This window comes from Neolamprologus multifasciatus, chromosome 3, assembly GCF_963576455.1.
Source record: "Neolamprologus multifasciatus chromosome 3, fNeoMul1.2, whole genome shotgun sequence".
In the NCBI taxonomy this organism is placed as follows: domain Eukaryota; kingdom Metazoa; phylum Chordata; class Actinopteri; order Cichliformes; family Cichlidae; genus Neolamprologus; species Neolamprologus multifasciatus.
In genome coordinates this window covers 8,035,937-8,051,634 of record NC_140441.1, presented here as the reverse complement: position 1 = coordinate 8,051,634, position 15,698 = coordinate 8,035,937, and the positions used below count along the sequence as shown (strand labels likewise).

Here is a 15,698-nt window from a genome sequence, read left to right as displayed (position 1 = left end):
GGTTTTAAAGGGTTAAGTTAACATCAGTGCATTCTGAAGTGGTCAGGTGGGAGGTGCTGTCACAGATTTTCTGTCTGTGAGAACTTATTTACACAAACTTTGTACAGATGAAAGTAACAACACTCTTACATTCATCATATTGTTAAATGTAAGAGAAAGTCGTTACTTTTGACTGCACCTTGTCACATGACGACCCCACAGCAGTTAGTGTCCCTTATTTTGATTTACAGAGTTTTACACCTGGTGCCCTTCCTGACAGTCCAACAGTGATTTGTGTTTCCAGATGGAATCAAACCTGCAACCTTTACGATAATCAGTACACTCTGGAGGTACAACAGTATATTTTAGAATAATTCCTTTGACATTTTCTGTAATGTGTGTGTGTAATATTAACTGGTTTTCTTTTATTTGTCTTCTTTTCTTAGTGTCTATATTTGTCGGATACAAAAACACCTTTGACTTTTAATATTATCATTTTGTCATGAGACCCTTCATTCATCATTTATCTCGACTCTACACACACAAGACACTATACAGATTCTACACATCCACCTGTGCCAGAGAAACAAATTTACTTCCTGTTACTGTCACCTCTCTGCTACTTTCATTATGTTTGTGGTATTTGCTTGTCAAATACACGGCTCAGATCCAGTCAGCTGAGTCAGTCCGGGAATATGGTTGCCACGGTGATGCTATGAAGTCAAACTGGTCTAAGGTGTGTCGTATTAAACAGCTGACAAGGAAATACGGGTTAGATTGTTCACTGGGGCTGTTTAGTGCAGCCAGAGACCAAATCACTATCGTCAAAGTTTGTTTCCTTTCTTTTTTCTATTTGCTCTCAGTGGATAATTTTTCCATCCTGATGATCAGAAGAATGTTTGAGGGTTTCAGAGATCCTTCAGAACAACAGTAAGTGTTTAAAATGACGTCTTTCAGTCTTTTAGATAATCTGACAGGTTGACTGAAGTCTGTGAGCTTCAGTAGATTAACAGATTGTCCATGTTAATCCATCTGAACCAGGATTAAAGCTTCACTTTACTGGTTACAGATGAATGTCATGTGGAGTTAGTGTGAAGCATCTGATTTACTGTTGGCTGGTTTCATCTGTGAAAACACATCATATGAAATGAATTCAATGTGTTTTTTTCATCTAAAGAACCAAAACCTGGCAGACTTTATCTGACAGAATCTAAATAAGACGAAAATTACCTCAATCATAAAGATGATCTTTGGAGCTCTGGACTCTGTCATGATTGCTAGTTTAGCTTAGCTTAGTTTAGGGTTTTGAGTTGCCTCGTAATTTTGTCTTTCAGTGTTTTCTGTTTGGTTTCTTGCTGTTCCTTTTCTGTAAGTTTTTTTTAAATTATTATCTTGATTTACAATTTTATTTTCTTTATTGTTTTGAGTGAGTTCTATTTTAGGAAATATTGAGTGTTTCTTCCTTTATGATTCTTGTAGGACTGAGTTTTAGTTTTTCTACACGTGTTTGGGTTTCAGTTTAATTGAAACCTGTTTTTTATTTTGTGTGTCTTTAATTTCTGATATGATTTATCAGGAGTCTCTTCTTTGTTTTATTTATTTATGTCCATTTCTGAAGCATTTGTGTCACAATTTTGTCATTGAAGTGCTTCAATGGAACGTTTGTGTTCATTAGTGCACTCAAGTGTACTGAGGTTGCATCCTTTGGATTTCTGTAGGCTTTACCAGTCCATAGGATTCAAACAGTACAATTATGAGAAAGTTCTCTTTGGTCTGCATTTCTGTCATTCCTGCTCATGCTGCAGAAGTCACTGAAGTTATTGTTGTAGTATTTCAGTATTTAGCTAGCTCTACTGGAGACTAACTTTAACTGACAGATTTCACACTATAGCTGGGATAGCGGCACTGATAAGAACTGCGGTGGGGAGAATAAATGGATGGACAGAAGTGACAGAAAATTTCAAACTAAATGTTTGAAATATGTCAGCAAATATCAGAAGAAGCAAACTGTTTCTGTGCAGTTTGGCACACTAAGGTTGGTCGATATGTGATTTTCTCAAATGACATTTGTCAGTCCAATAAATGACGATAGGCAATATATTTGTGTAGGTAACTTTTTGATGGGCGGAGCAAAGTAATCATGCACGGACTGATTTGCATGTTTAGAATTTATACGCTTCTTTTAAGGGACTATTTTACCTTCTTTTCTTATTTGTTTCAGTATTAGTACACTTTTTGGATTATTCATTTATTTATTTATTTGAGATGCGCCAAATTGCACAAAAGACGTTACATCTGGGATCTTTTTTTAGTGTTCGCTAGGAGAGACATTTTGATTTTTAATGTACTTTTTGTGTAATTTTGTTTTTTTGGTCAAGTATGTATGACAGTTATAGTGGAAAAGAACAAGTTTCTCTTTGTTTCCCTCCCCACCATTGTGTTTTTTGTTTGTTTTTGTTTTTTTAAATTTAAATAAAATGTTTTTGTTTTTTCTGAACATGAGCTAAGTTTGAGTAAATGAATGGCTGCATTTGGACGCACTCTGAGGAGGGTGCTGTTAAAACAACGCTATTATTTTTTTCCACTGACTGCTTCTTTTAGCTTTAACAAACATTATTAGCAAACTTACTCATGAGCAAATAAATAAACAAATCGCTCTTTTAAAAATGATCGGTGAAATGCTCAGCCTATTGTCGATAGTCGATAAATCCGTCTAATTGCCCCACCTTGGCACACAATCTGTTTCTCAGGGAGAGAAACACAGTAAAAAATGTGTAAAGAAAAATAGACAGAACAGGATAGGAGAAGGACTGCTAATCAAGTGCAATTTGATAAACTAGCACTATCTTACTTAAGTTTACTTTCTCAACAATTTCATACCTAATCTTGCATTTCTTTCTTTCTTACTAGTTAATAACAGGCGGCTTAATATCTTTGGATGGAACACTCTATCAGATAACTAATGACTCACTAAAAATTATCTTCTCTCTGTAGATTGTATACTCCCACGGATGTGCGTCATCATGTGGCGTCCGCTAGGGTTTGACAAGAAGCGTCAGCTAGCTAGCTAGGCTACGGAAATGTCGCACCGAACATTTACTTCGTTCTGCTTGATTTTCCTGTTTGTTGACCTCTTCATGTTTGTCTTGACAGGTAAGATTTAACTATGAGAAACCAAATTCATTTTCACTTTGAAATAAAAAGTGAGATGGAGTATGAATCATTTTTATGTAACCCGGTAACGAGTTACAGTACGGCATTCAGCTTTCAGATTCCACCTGTAAAAATCCCCAATAATCCTGAATTTACCATCCAAGATGGCAGCAGTGCCTGTAAACATTAGCAAAAGTTTAAAATTAAAAATCTTGTTACGATTATTTAACCTCAGAGGTCTGATGGAGGTCATACTGCGACGTCTCTCCTGAGCTAACTTCCTTCCAGCACAATTGGTCAGAAAAGAAAGGAAAAGACTATTTATGTTGCTTGTAGCTAAGTAGAGTCCATAGATGTGGATGGACACCAACGACCTGTTACATGCTGGAGGCCCACCGATTTGTTATTCTGCTGATTATCCATCTGTAACTAGCCATACAGCACAATGCTAACACAGTACCACAAAACTGAACATAAATGATATGTTTAATACAAGTTTTAGTTTTTATACTGTTTGTGTGCACTGCTGCCATGTTGGACTGTAAAGTTGAGGTTGGAGAACTTTCTCAGACTTTGTGAATTTAAAGTACAAAATAAGGCTGTTCTATTTGAAAGTAATTTTGACTAAGAAGCAGGAATTTCTGACTTCCCATTTCAGATGGAAGAGGCTACTGATCCGTACTGCTACTATTTTATATTTGCGAGTTGTTAAATACAGTGCAAAGGGGCTCCTGTGCTGCAGAGTTCAGCATACCGAGGGTATCTATAAAATATTATATTTTAGTTTACCTCTGAACTAGGATTCTAATGCGTGACCAATTTGGTCGCACATGTCTAAAGTCTCAAATTTCCGCAACTCTGAAAGTCTCCGTGTGGTCAACAACAAACACACATTTTGCCCATATCGTGGTCTAAACTAATAAGACATAGTCAGGACCGGGACCTCCTTGATTGGCTGTGGTCCAGATATTCCTGTCGGCCTACGTTTATGTACGTTTGAAAGTGCAGACAGATAGACAGAGGTGAGTAGCAGGGGTGGGTTTCAATATTCAATTTTCCGATTTAAATGGATTTTAGCTTGAATAATGCGATATCAATTCATTAAATCCTGAATCGATTTTTAAATATAAATGTATTTTGCCAGAAACGCCAGGAGCTCACAAACCATTTTAGCAACCACCATATAGTTAAAACAGCAAATGAGATTTTTTTTTTGAGTTACCGTAAAGTATGTCGCAAATCCTGGTGCACGTACAGCAGCACCAGGTCGCAAACCACGAGACGGAGTTTCCATGCCAAAAATTTCATTTTTTATACTTTATTTTCTCTTGCATAAAGTTAAGAGCATGTATAGTGAGAAGACAACACTACTATATTTGCCACAGGCTATTTAACCCTTTAAGACCTACCATAGAACCAAAGTGTTCTCTGCCAAAGCACTTTAAGCACAATCACTTTTTCAGTAACGTATCTTTCTTGTAGAACTGTGCTCCAAATAAAGAACTTTGTGTTGACAAGATTGTTAGTTAATCATTTACAAATCAATATTGTCTGTATGGACAGCAATTTCCACCCAAAAAAGTGAAATGTAAAACTGCGGTGTTAAGCGATGCGGTTGAAAAAAATTGGGTGCACCTAACTTTTGTGCTGGTGCGCATTTAAGAAAAGAAGAAAAAAAGCGCACCAGTGCAACCGTGGCAAAAGTTGCCCTGCTCTGATTAGAGGCAGCTGTTGCAGCAAAGCAGTGGCATCTGGAGGTGCCACTCTAATACTGCTTTTATGCTTCAGTGCAGTAATATGAAGGCAGACGGACGGTTCATCTACCTGCACAGTGTTTGATGTTGATGGAGCCAGTGTATGTGGTACAACTGGTCTGTGGGCAAATCTTCCTTGTGCTGTTTGTTGATCTTCAGCCAATTGGAGAGAAGAGTGAAGTTATAACACACAAAGAGCTAAAGTCAAAGCCATTGTTACAACAATGAGTGTTCACTGCAGCCACTCTGTGCTTTCCATGCTGTTTTTTTATATCTCTAATTTTTTGCACTTCACCTGTTCCTGATAAACTCTAGTAATATTTTACTGACAAAATATATAATTTAAAATTGGCCTTAAAACTGAAAAGATTGTATACTCGTGATTCCACGGATGTGAGTCATCATGTGACGCCCGCTAGGGTTTGGCTAGAAGCGTCAGCTAGCTAGCTAGGCTACGGAAATGTCGCACCGAGCATTTACTTCGTTCTGCTTGATTTTCTTGTTTGTTGACCTCTTCATGTTCGTCTCGACAGGTAAGATTTAACTATGAGAAACCAAATTCATTTTCACTTTGAAATAAAAAGTGAGATGGAGTATGAATCATTTTTATGTAACCTGGTAACGAGTTACAGTACGAAATTCAGCTTTCAGATTCCAACTGGAAAAATCCCCAATAATCCTGAATTTACCATCCAAGATGGCAGCAGTGCCTGTAAACATTAGTAAAAGCTTAAAATGTAAAATCTTGTTACGCTTATTTAACCTCAGAGGTCTGATGGAGGTCGTGCTGAGCTAACTTCCTTCCAGCACAATTGGTCAGAAAAGAAAAGACTATTTATGTTGCTTCTAGCTAAGTGGAGTCCATGGATGTGGATGGACACCAACGACCTGTTACATGCTGGAGAGCTCACTGATTTGTTATTCTGCTGATTATCCATCTGTAACTAGCCATACAGCACAACGCTAACACAAAACTGAACATAAACAATATGTTTGATACAAGTTTTAGTTTTGAGACTGTTTGTGTGCACTGCTGCCATGTTAGACTAAGAAGTTGAGGTTGTTGAAGTTTCTCAGACTTTGAGTTTGAAGTACAAATTGAGGCTGTTCTGTTTGAAAGTAATTGTGACTAGGAAGACGGAATTTCTGACTTCCCATTTCAGATAGAAGAGGCTACTGATCTGTACTGCTACTGTTCTATATTTGCGAGTTGTTAAATACGCTGTACACATGTGCCTGTGCTGCAGAGTTCAGTATACCAAGGGTGTCTTTCGAACATTAACAAGATTCTAGAGTGTGACCAATTTGGTCGTACATGTCTCAAATCTCCACAACTCTGAAAGTCTCTGTGTGGTTAACACTACGGCTGGGTATCATCACTGATTTCTAGAATTGATTCGATTCCGATTCACAAGGTCCCAAATCGATTCGATCCACAATTCAATTCGATTTTTGAATTTGAATCTGGGAAATTTTGCCTCAGATAGTCAGACATATTATAATTCAGATCATGCATCAGAACATTTCCATATTTTTATATCTATAAAAAGGAAGCTGACACTCGCAAGATTTTATCAAAGGTGTGAACATCACAGCAGATGCCTTTGTGTCAAAGTAACTGAGGATAAAACATAGAGAAACATGAAGGTAATTTTCCTGGCCTGGGATTTTATAAAAATATTCTGCAGTAGATCAAAAACTAAAGAAAACCATTAATCAACATATGAACATTACCTGGTGCTGCTGAAGTGAAGCAGAGCAAAGTTACAGAGGTTTTATTAGAGACACAGCTAAGCATTTTGTAATTTTGCATAATTTTAAAAAGGTTAAATTTGTTCAGTATTAAACAGCAGAAATTAGGTTTTCTTTGTGAACATGTAAAACTGCAGTTTTAAATGATGCAGTTGGGGTGAGCCTAACTTTTGTGCTGGTGCATGTCAGAAAAAAAAGTCTAGAGTCTGTTTCAGTCCGTTATTACACTCTTAAATCCTACTTATTCCTGCGTCTTTCGGGATCTTACAAAGCTTCAAACGACGCGTCAACTATTAAACTATTGACGATTTCAAGAGTCGACTAAGCCCTACAGACCATGTTATGGAGTAATGCAGTAATGTAATGTAACTACACCTGTAATTAGTTACAGTGTTCAGAAAGTAATTCAAAAAGAAGATGTAAATAAATAAATAATAACTATTTTTAATAATATCCCCAATGCTGCTGTGAAGGTGACACAAGGCTGGGTGGAGTCTGTGCACCTAACATGTCGGTGTGATCAGATCTCACAGAGACAGAAGTGTAATGTGTGTGTCAGTGTGATGTGTTGTAGTTTCAGCAGTCTGTATGCAGCTACAAAGCTTTTTGTTCAGTGTATACAAACAGCTGTAGCTCCATAAAGGCAGCATGCAGAGACTCACAGTGTCTTATAATGAGAGGCTGCTTTCTCTCACACATTATGTTCACTTATTATCAGTGTGTGTGTGTTACTCCTCACGCTGTTGAAGTGAACAGTTGTACTTTGACCTTTAGCCTCTCTGTTATGTGTTGTTTCCTCTTACAGATCAGAAAAACATCACAGCTGAGTCTGGACAGAAGAACGTCACTCTGACATGTCGAGCTCCAAACAACAACATCATAAGTGTAGAGTGGAGCAGAGATGACCTGGGAGATGAATATGTGCTTTTGTACCGGAATAATAAGATGGATCCAGACAACCAGCATCCATCTTTTAAGAACCGGGTGGATCTGCAGGACACACAGATGAAGGATGGAGACGTGTCTTTGATTCTGAGGGATGTGACGATTAATGATACTGGAACATACAAGTGTGGTGTCATCCAAGAAGAGAGAGGAGGTTTGAAGCTCATCAACACCACCTATGTTCATGTTGTTCCTCCAGGTGAGTGAGTAGAGTTGAGTGTGTGTGTGATCAGAGGTGAAGCTGCTTCCTGGTTGTTGATGTTTGTTTCTAAAGATGTTGTTGATGAGACTTTGTAGAAAGCAGCTGGTCTGAGTGATGTGATCAGAGTGCAGTAGATAATGTCTGACAGCAGTTTGAAGAGGAAATGGATTCTGTTCTGTTCTTCACTCATCACCTACCTGACAGCTGACACCTCACACCTGTTTCTCACCTGCAGGTCACACAGGAGGAGACACAGAGGATGGAGGGAAGGAGGATGGAGGGAAGGAGGATGGATATGTTGGACTGAAAGTTGGTCTGCCAGTTCTTGTTGTTTTTGTTGTTGTTGTTGTTGTTGTTTTAGTTTTATGGTCTGTGAAATGCAGAAACCATACAAAAGGACAAAGTCCATCTCCGTATTCAGATCAGCATCTCTGCGAACAGACCTCTTAACAGCTGAAAGCTGGGTGCCAGGCTGATGTTCCTACTTCTCAGCGTCATCATTGATCTCAGAGGAGTGGAATGATCTCATCATCCAACAGACAGACGTCAGACATGCAGAATTTAGTTTGATTTTTAAATTTCTCTGAATATCATCAGACCTGTTCAGACTATGTTGGTGTGTCTCTGTGCAAACACCACAATGTTTGCTCATCTTCAGTGTTGAATGGAGAAAATGTGCTTTAAATCAACTCATTTATTCAGTGTACTGCATGATATGGTATCCGAAAGTGTATTTGTTTTAGCCTCAGGTTGGTCACTCATTTCATTTCAACAGTTTACATTCTTTAAAAATATCTGTTACATTTCTGCCTTAACCTCCTAAGAAGCTCTTTCATGGCTTGCATTTTTAATTTCTCTTTGATAATTGGGCATATGATGAATGTAAAAACAAATAATTGCCAGATTTATTTTTTTTAACCTGATTTTTGTTTCTGAAAGAAATGAGATCCACATTCGTTTTACATTTCGATAGAGCAGTGGCAGTATAATGTCCTTGTGCTTGTAGAGCATTTTGTATTTTGGTCTAGACAACCCAAAATGTGGTGTCCACATATGTGGACGCCAGGTTCTAGGAGGTTACGTGGAACAGCCAAGACTTCAGATTTTAGACAAGAAAAAGATAACTCCTGAAATAAGATTTTTGAAAAGGCAAAAATTATTTCAGTGGTACTCTACACAAAATAATCTGTTTTATTTCATGCAAAATGTTATAATGTACCTGTTATAATGAACAGCTTTGGTTATAGTTTGTTTCCTGTCAGGTTCAGCAGATGTTTGTTAGATCAAACTTGTTCTGTGAGGTTTGAACCAGCTGTTACAGTATAATTAATGACCAACTAAAAGCACAAACATTGTAGGTGTTGATCAGTGAGTGCAGATAAATTATTGTGGATTATAGACAATCATTAATCTCATCAGGAGCTATTTATTGGATTGAATGACTGAATGCTATTACACTGATATTAAACCAAAGACATCCATTTATCTATGTAGCTGCAGAGTCGGATGTTCCTCCATCTGACCTGTAAAGCTTTGTTTCACTTTTCCTTCCATGAAGGACTTTTCAGTCTGTTTGTTACTTCAGTTTAAGTAAAGTCAGTTCATATGATGAAATTGTTTATTATTGAGGTTTTACATGCATTGCTGCCTGTTTATTTTCTTTCTTTGTTCATTTGTTTTCTTTTTGTTTCTGTATAAAACTAAATATGTGTTTAACTGCTTTGAAGAAAAATACTCTGTATACTGTGATGACTCCACATGCATTTAAATAAACGTCAACAAATTCCAATCGAGTACATTTACTTTATTATTCTCATACTTTCACTCTTGTCTCTAAATGCTGCTTTTTTGTGAGCTTAGACACAAACCTGTTTCTATGCAGAGGTGCATGCACTGATCACTTTTACCACAGTCACAACTAGAACTGAGCAATCAAATGTTAGACTGAATTTATGAGCAAATCATAAACACAATTGTCTCACCTTGATCTCTGGTGTCTCATCATCTCCACCATTAATTCATGCCTAAAGATAATCTTCTGTAGCTACCATTTGTCTTTACATTAGAAATCAAAAGCTGTAAAACCTATGAAGATAAAAATTAAAAGTACAAAATCTATGACTCTGACTCTATGACACTGTCCAATGAGCTGGATTGGAGTCTGCTGAGCTGATTCTGGAACCCCTTGAAATCCAAATAGACTTTATCTATTGCTGCTATAATGGGATTTTTGCTTGTGCAGCTGTTCTCATTAACAGTGTTTTCAAAATGTTTAATTAAAGGAACTGCAGTTTGTGGTGTGCGTGTCAAAATAATCTCATTGTGCATATTTTTGCATGAAATAAAAAGCGAGTTACCCACCATTGTCTGTGAACCAATAGAAAGCTGGTGCTCAGAGGAAGAGGGCGGGCTTTACTTGGTGTCAGTGAGAGAAATGAAAAAAAGCTCAAATGAGTGAGAAGGACGATGAAGGAAACATCTGTGCTGTGTCTGCTCTGTAAGTAGAATCTCTGTGTTTGTTTGAATTCTTGTACTTTGACTGTCTGCTCTCCTGATAACTGATGATGGAGGAGAAGACATGAAAAACAAATCAGGCTGAATTCAAGTTCAAAACACCACGAGGACCAACTGCAGGTCTGAACTGACTCTTTATCTTTGCTCAGGAGTCGAGAAAACACAGCAGGCAGTGAAAAGATCAAATCATTCACTCATTATATCAACACAGCTGGACAGTGGACACATGACTTTACTATGTTATTTAAATGCAGTGGGTATTTTGTATATATTTACAGAAAGTCAGTACACATATAAATAAAGGTTACTTCAAGAGTTGTTTTATATAAAATTTCAAACTGAGTAAGAGGATAATGAAGCATTGAAATTTTAGATATAAATATAAGAAGAGTTGTTTAAAAAACAACAAACAAAAAACAATAAAAATAATTAGAATTTATATCTAACAGTACAGGTTTCACAGAGGTGCAGTGGTTAGTGTCTGGTGGTTTCCTGCAACAGTCCAAAGACATGTTTGGTTAATGGTACTAAACTGGCCGAATGTGTGAATGTTAGTCTGTAATGGACTCCAGTAATTTTAAAACAGTGGATTTATACTCCAGCTCAGTCTCATCCCAGAGTTAGATTATTAATTAAAATGATGGATGTGAGAGCTTTCACCTGTTGTTTTAGCATCCAATTCCCTTTTGTTGTTCAAGCTTTTTAAAACATTTGCCACAAAGTGTTTTAGACTATGAGTTTCATCTTCAAAACAGATCCACACAACATTTTATTCTGTATTCGTCAAACACATATTTAACATTCATGGCTGGTTTGGAACAATCACAATATAAACGTTATTTGTTTGTGGAAGGAAACAAACTCTAGGTGTTCTGGTACTATGAAGTAGATCAAACAGCAAAAACTCCACACCAAAGGACCTCAGCAAGTGTGTGGATTCAAATCCTACACCTTGCTGCAAGGCAGCAGTGCTAACCACTCTCCCCCCTTTATTGTATTATCCATCCATTCATCTTCATCGCGGGGGCAGCAGCCTAAGCAGAGAGGCCCAGACCTCCCTCTCCCCAGCCACCTCCTCCAGCTTATCCAGGGGAACACCAAGGCGTTCCCAGGCCAGCCGAGAGATATAATCTCTCCAGCGTGTCCTGGGTCTGCCCCGGGGCCTCCTCCCTGTGGGACATGCCTGGAACACCTCACCAAGGAGGCGCCCAGGGGGCATCCTTGTCAGATGCCCGAACCACCTCAGCTGGCTCCTTTCGATGTGGAGGAGCAGCGACTCTACTCTGAGCCCCTCCCGGATGGCCGAACTTCTCACCCTATCTCTAAGGGAGAGGCCAGCCACCCTTCAGAGGAAGCTCATTTCTGCTGCTTGTATCCGCAATCTTGTTCTTTCGGTCACTACCCACAGCTCGTGGCCATAGGTGAGGGTAGGGACGTAGATCGACCGGTAAATTGAGAGCTTCGCTTTTACACTCAGCTCTCTCTTCACCACGACGGACCGGTGCAGCGTCCGCATTACTGCAGCTGCACCCCCAATCCGTCTGTCGATCTCCGGCTCCCTTCTCCCATCACTCGCGAACAAGACCCCAAGATACTTGAACTTCTCCACTTGGGGCAGGACCTCATCCCCGACCCGGAGTGGGCACTCCACCCTTTTCCGGCTGAGAACCATGGCCTCAGATTTGGAGGTGCTGATCCTTATTCCCGCTGCTTCACACTCGGCTGCGAACCGCTCTAGTGCGAGCTGGAGGCCCTCACTCGATGAAGCCAACAGAACCACATCATCCGCAAATATCAGAGATGAGATTCTGAGGCCACCAAAGCGAAAGCCCTCCGCCACTTGGCTGCGCCTAGAAATCCTGTCCATAAAAATTATGAACAGAACCGGTGACAAAGGGCAGCCCTGGCGGAGCCCGTCACCCACCGGGAACGAGTCCGACTTATTGCCGGCAATGCGAACCAAGCTCTTGCAACGGTTGTATAGGGATCGAATGGCCCGTAGCAATGGGCCAGACACCCCATACTCCCGCAACACCTCCCACAGGACACCCCGAGGGACACGGTCGAATGCCTTCTCCAAGTCCACAAAACACATGTAGACTGGTTGGGCAAACTCCCATGCACCCTCAAGTATCCTCGAGAGGATAAAGAGCTGGTCCAGTGTTCCGCGACCAGGACGAAAACCGCATTGTTCCTCCTGTATCTGAGGTTCGACTAGCGGACGAACTCTCCTTTCCAGCACCCTGGCATAGACTTTCCCAGGGAGGCTGAGGAGTGTGATCCCCCTGTAGTTGGAACACACCCTCCGGTCCCCCTTCTTAAAGATGGGGACCACCACCCCGGTCTGCCAGTCCACGGGTACTGCCCCTGATCTCCACGCAACATTGCAAAGGCGTGTCAACCAGGACAGCCCTACAATGTCCAGAGCCTTCAGGAACTCAGGGCGGACCTCATCAACACCAGGGGCTCTGCCACCTAGGAGTTGTTTAACTGCCTCAGTGACCTCGCTCCCGGAAATTGGCGGGTCATTCCCCTCATCCCCAGACTCTGCTTCCTCCTCGGAAGACGTGTCAGTGGGATTAAGGAGGTCGTCGAAGTATTCCTTCCACTGCCTGACAATTTTCTCAGTTGACGTCAGCAGCGCTCCGCCAGCACTATACACAGTGCAGGTAGAGCACCGCTTTCCCCTCCTGAGACGCCTGACGGTTTGCCAGAATCTCTTCGAGGCAGTCCGAAAGTCTTTTTCCATGGCCTCTCCGAACTCCTCCCACACCCGAATTTTTGCTTCAGCCACTGCCCGAGCCGCATTCCGCTTGGCCTGTCGATACCTGTCGGCAGCCTCCGGAGTCCCACAGGCTAACCAAGCCCGATAGGACTCCTTCTTCAGCCTGGTGGCTCCCTTCACCTCTGGTGTCCACCATTTGGTTCGGGGATTACCACCACGGCAGGCACCAACCACCCTGCGGCCGCAGCTCAATGCAGCAGCTTCGGCAATGGAGACGCTGAACATGGTCCATTCGGACTCAATATCCCCAGTCTCCCTCGGAATGCTGTTGAAGCTGAAGCTGTTGATTTGTATCATCAAATTGAAAATGAGCAGATATATCAGAGAGATGAGTTTGTGTGTTTGTCAGCTGTTTGTGTGGAGTTGTTCTTTATGTTCACCTCAAATCAACCTGAGTGTCATTTCTCTTTAGTTCTGATCTCACTGCTGAGCTGCACAACAAACCAAGGTCAGTAACCTTCTTCTGTCACAGTTTAAACCTGATAAATGCTCACTGATATGACCTGATTGGGTTCATGTTTCACAATGGATCTCACATATAAAACTGATGAAATGAAGAATTTATCACAGAATTATATCTCTTGACAAAAGTCTAACAGATCCTTTCATTGTAACCCTCACAGCTCGTCTGACTGTGAGTCCCAGCAGCTCTCAGATCTTTAAAGGAGACTTTGTGTCTCTGAGCTGTGAGGAGGACGACAGCTCTGCTGGATGGACTCTGAGGAGAAACACAAGCAAACAACAGAGGACTCAGTGTGGAGATGGATGGGGAAAACCAGCTAACTCTTCCTGTAACAACAATGTTTTCCCTCATGACAGTGGAGTTTACTGGTGTGAGTCCAGAGAGGGTCCCATCAGTAACATGGTTAACCTGACAGTCACTGGTAAGCTGAGTGTGTGGAGTTAGTGTTGATGAAGCTGTGTGTAAATGGATGAAATGCTGTAGTTTGTCTCTGTGTTGAGGTGGATCAGTGATCCTGCAGAGTCCTGTCCTCCCTGTGATGGAGGGAGATGACGTCACTCTGCTCTGTAAAACAAAGACCACTCCCTCCAACCTCACAGCTGCTTTCTATAAAGATGGCTCCCTCATCAGCAATCGGTCTTCAGTTAACATGACCATCCAGCATGTTTCCAGGTCTGATGAAGGCCTCTACAAGTGTGACATCAGCGGTCATGGAGAGTCTCCATCCAGCTGGATCACTGTCACAGGTGACACATTCACCTGTCTGTGTTTCTGCAGCTTTCAACATTCACAATGTGACGACAACTTAATGACTGTGTTTGCTTTATTTTAGACAAACTCACCACCACACCTTCACCTGCATCCACACCTCCACCTACATCCACACCTCCTCCATCACTCTCTCCTACTGTTCTCTCTGTGTTTTCATGTGTTGGATCAGTCTGTGTTGTGGTTCTACTGGTGTTACTGTTCCTGTTGGTAAGACGATGTGTTCACAGGAAACCTGAAGGTGAGTCTCAGAATTCTGGAATTTACACATGGGGGTTTGGTTTGCTCAGTAATCTACACTTTAAATTTTGGTTACATGTCTTTCATGCCTAACAGTTAAAAATGTACAGCAACATTAAACAGTGAAAAACAGCCAGTCAAACAGATTAAATATTATTGTAGTTTTAAAAACTGTGTTTTGCACTGATTGCTGGTTGATGCTTGCCTCAGTATCGGTCAGAACACAAGAATAGAGGCCCTCTTATTGCTTTGTGGTCATTTATTACAAGCTTGTAATCAGGTAGATGTAGGTGTATACGTGGCCCTACTGGGAACTACTCACTGGTAGTAAAACAATGCACAACACCATATGGACTGGACTTTTTGCTTGGTTGCCACACTCCAACTACTCCACCCATTCTGCCAGTGAGGCGTATGAATTTGCTTTCCAGTCCAGCAGGTGGTGCATCACTGAAAGCACATATAAGGAATCCTATGAAATTCCAAACACAACAAAATAAAAATTTGAAACCTTTCTAACAGCTGCCCTCAAATGTATATAGTACATTTGAATATTTGAAATGCTGTTAGGTTTGAGTTCAGTCTCTGGTTAACAACCTGTGGCAGTAATCCACCTGGCTACCCTATCAGCAAATGGCTGGGGGTCTCTGGATCAAGGTAAGAAACGCTGGAGGATACATAGCCTGATCCCTTTGAATTTAGGATGCCCTCTAGTTCAATCAACAGATTCCTGAGAACGTCTTCAGACGTCTTCAGAAGCTGTCTGTCTCAGTGTAGTAGAAGGTTGGCTTGTAAAGAGGAAGTCTGGTAGGTCAGTCATCTGTGGAAAACCAGGCTTGCCTCTCCATTGTCTGCAGTCAGTGCAGTTAGATTAATAACGGCGGATAGCCTTTCTTTCTCATAATACCCAGAATGCTCAGTGGACATCTGCAAATAGTCTCTCAGGTCAGCCCCTGTCACAGCACGCAAAGCTCCAGGCGAGGGATTGATGACTTTATTTTGGCCATAGACAATTTTTAGGGATGCAACTGACCCATAGGCCTGCTTAGAAGCATCACATTAGGCATGACTGCCTAATGGAGTTTATTAATAGAGGGTTCCATTGACACTCACTACCGAGTTCAACCACATCTTTATACTTTA

General features: G+C 40.8%; 2 protein-coding genes and 1 long non-coding RNA gene across 6 annotated transcripts in view; 2 read left to right on the top strand and 1 right to left on the bottom strand.

Moving 5' to 3' along the window:
* The window catches only part of LOC146521389 (uncharacterized), a 57,265-nt gene extending 45,496 nt beyond the window's left edge, over nucleotides 1-11,769 (top strand). For 2 of the 4 annotated variants that reach the window (XM_085155276.1, XM_085155274.1), the window contains 2 exons: nucleotides 7,444-7,782; nucleotides 8,021-11,769. In XM_085155276.1, coding sequence (XP_085011402.1) covers nucleotides 7,444-7,782; nucleotides 8,021-8,235 — 554 coding nt within the window. In that variant the 3' untranslated portion in view covers nucleotides 8,236-11,769. Of the gene's footprint in view, nucleotides 1-3,042; nucleotides 3,133-5,331; nucleotides 5,420-7,443; nucleotides 7,783-8,020 lie in introns of those variants that run through there. The other 2 variants (XM_085155275.1, XM_085155273.1) reach the window with 2 other exon arrangements.
* The window catches only part of LOC146521387 (uncharacterized), a 208,346-nt gene that overhangs the window by 162,685 nt on the left and 29,963 nt on the right, over nucleotides 1-15,698 (bottom strand). The gene's annotated exons all lie outside the window — the stretch shown is intronic.
* Nucleotides 13,457-14,394, top strand: LOC146521388 (Fc receptor-like protein 4). Its single transcript, XM_085155237.1, has 3 exons — nucleotides 13,457-13,532; nucleotides 13,708-13,968; nucleotides 14,048-14,394. Exons 1-3 carry the CDS (start codon nucleotides 13,457-13,459, stop codon nucleotides 14,377-14,379), a joined length of 669 nt encoding a protein of 222 aa, XP_085011363.1. The 3' UTR covers nucleotides 14,380-14,394.

What these genes read in the sequence shown, in the direction of transcription:
- LOC146521388 (XM_085155237.1), top strand. Translation starts at nt 13,457, where the DNA reads ATGTTCACCTCAAATCAACCTGAGTGTCATTTCTCTTTAGTTCTGATC. An exon ending in GAGCTGCACAACAAACCAAG is followed by an intron (nt 13,533 to 13,707) that starts GTCAGTAACCTT and finishes TAACCCTCACAG; the next exon opens with CTCGTCTGACTGTGAGTCCC. An exon ending in GGTTAACCTGACAGTCACTG is followed by an intron (nt 13,969 to 14,047) that starts GTAAGCTGAGTG and finishes CTCTGTGTTGAG; the next exon opens with GTGGATCAGTGATCCTGCAG.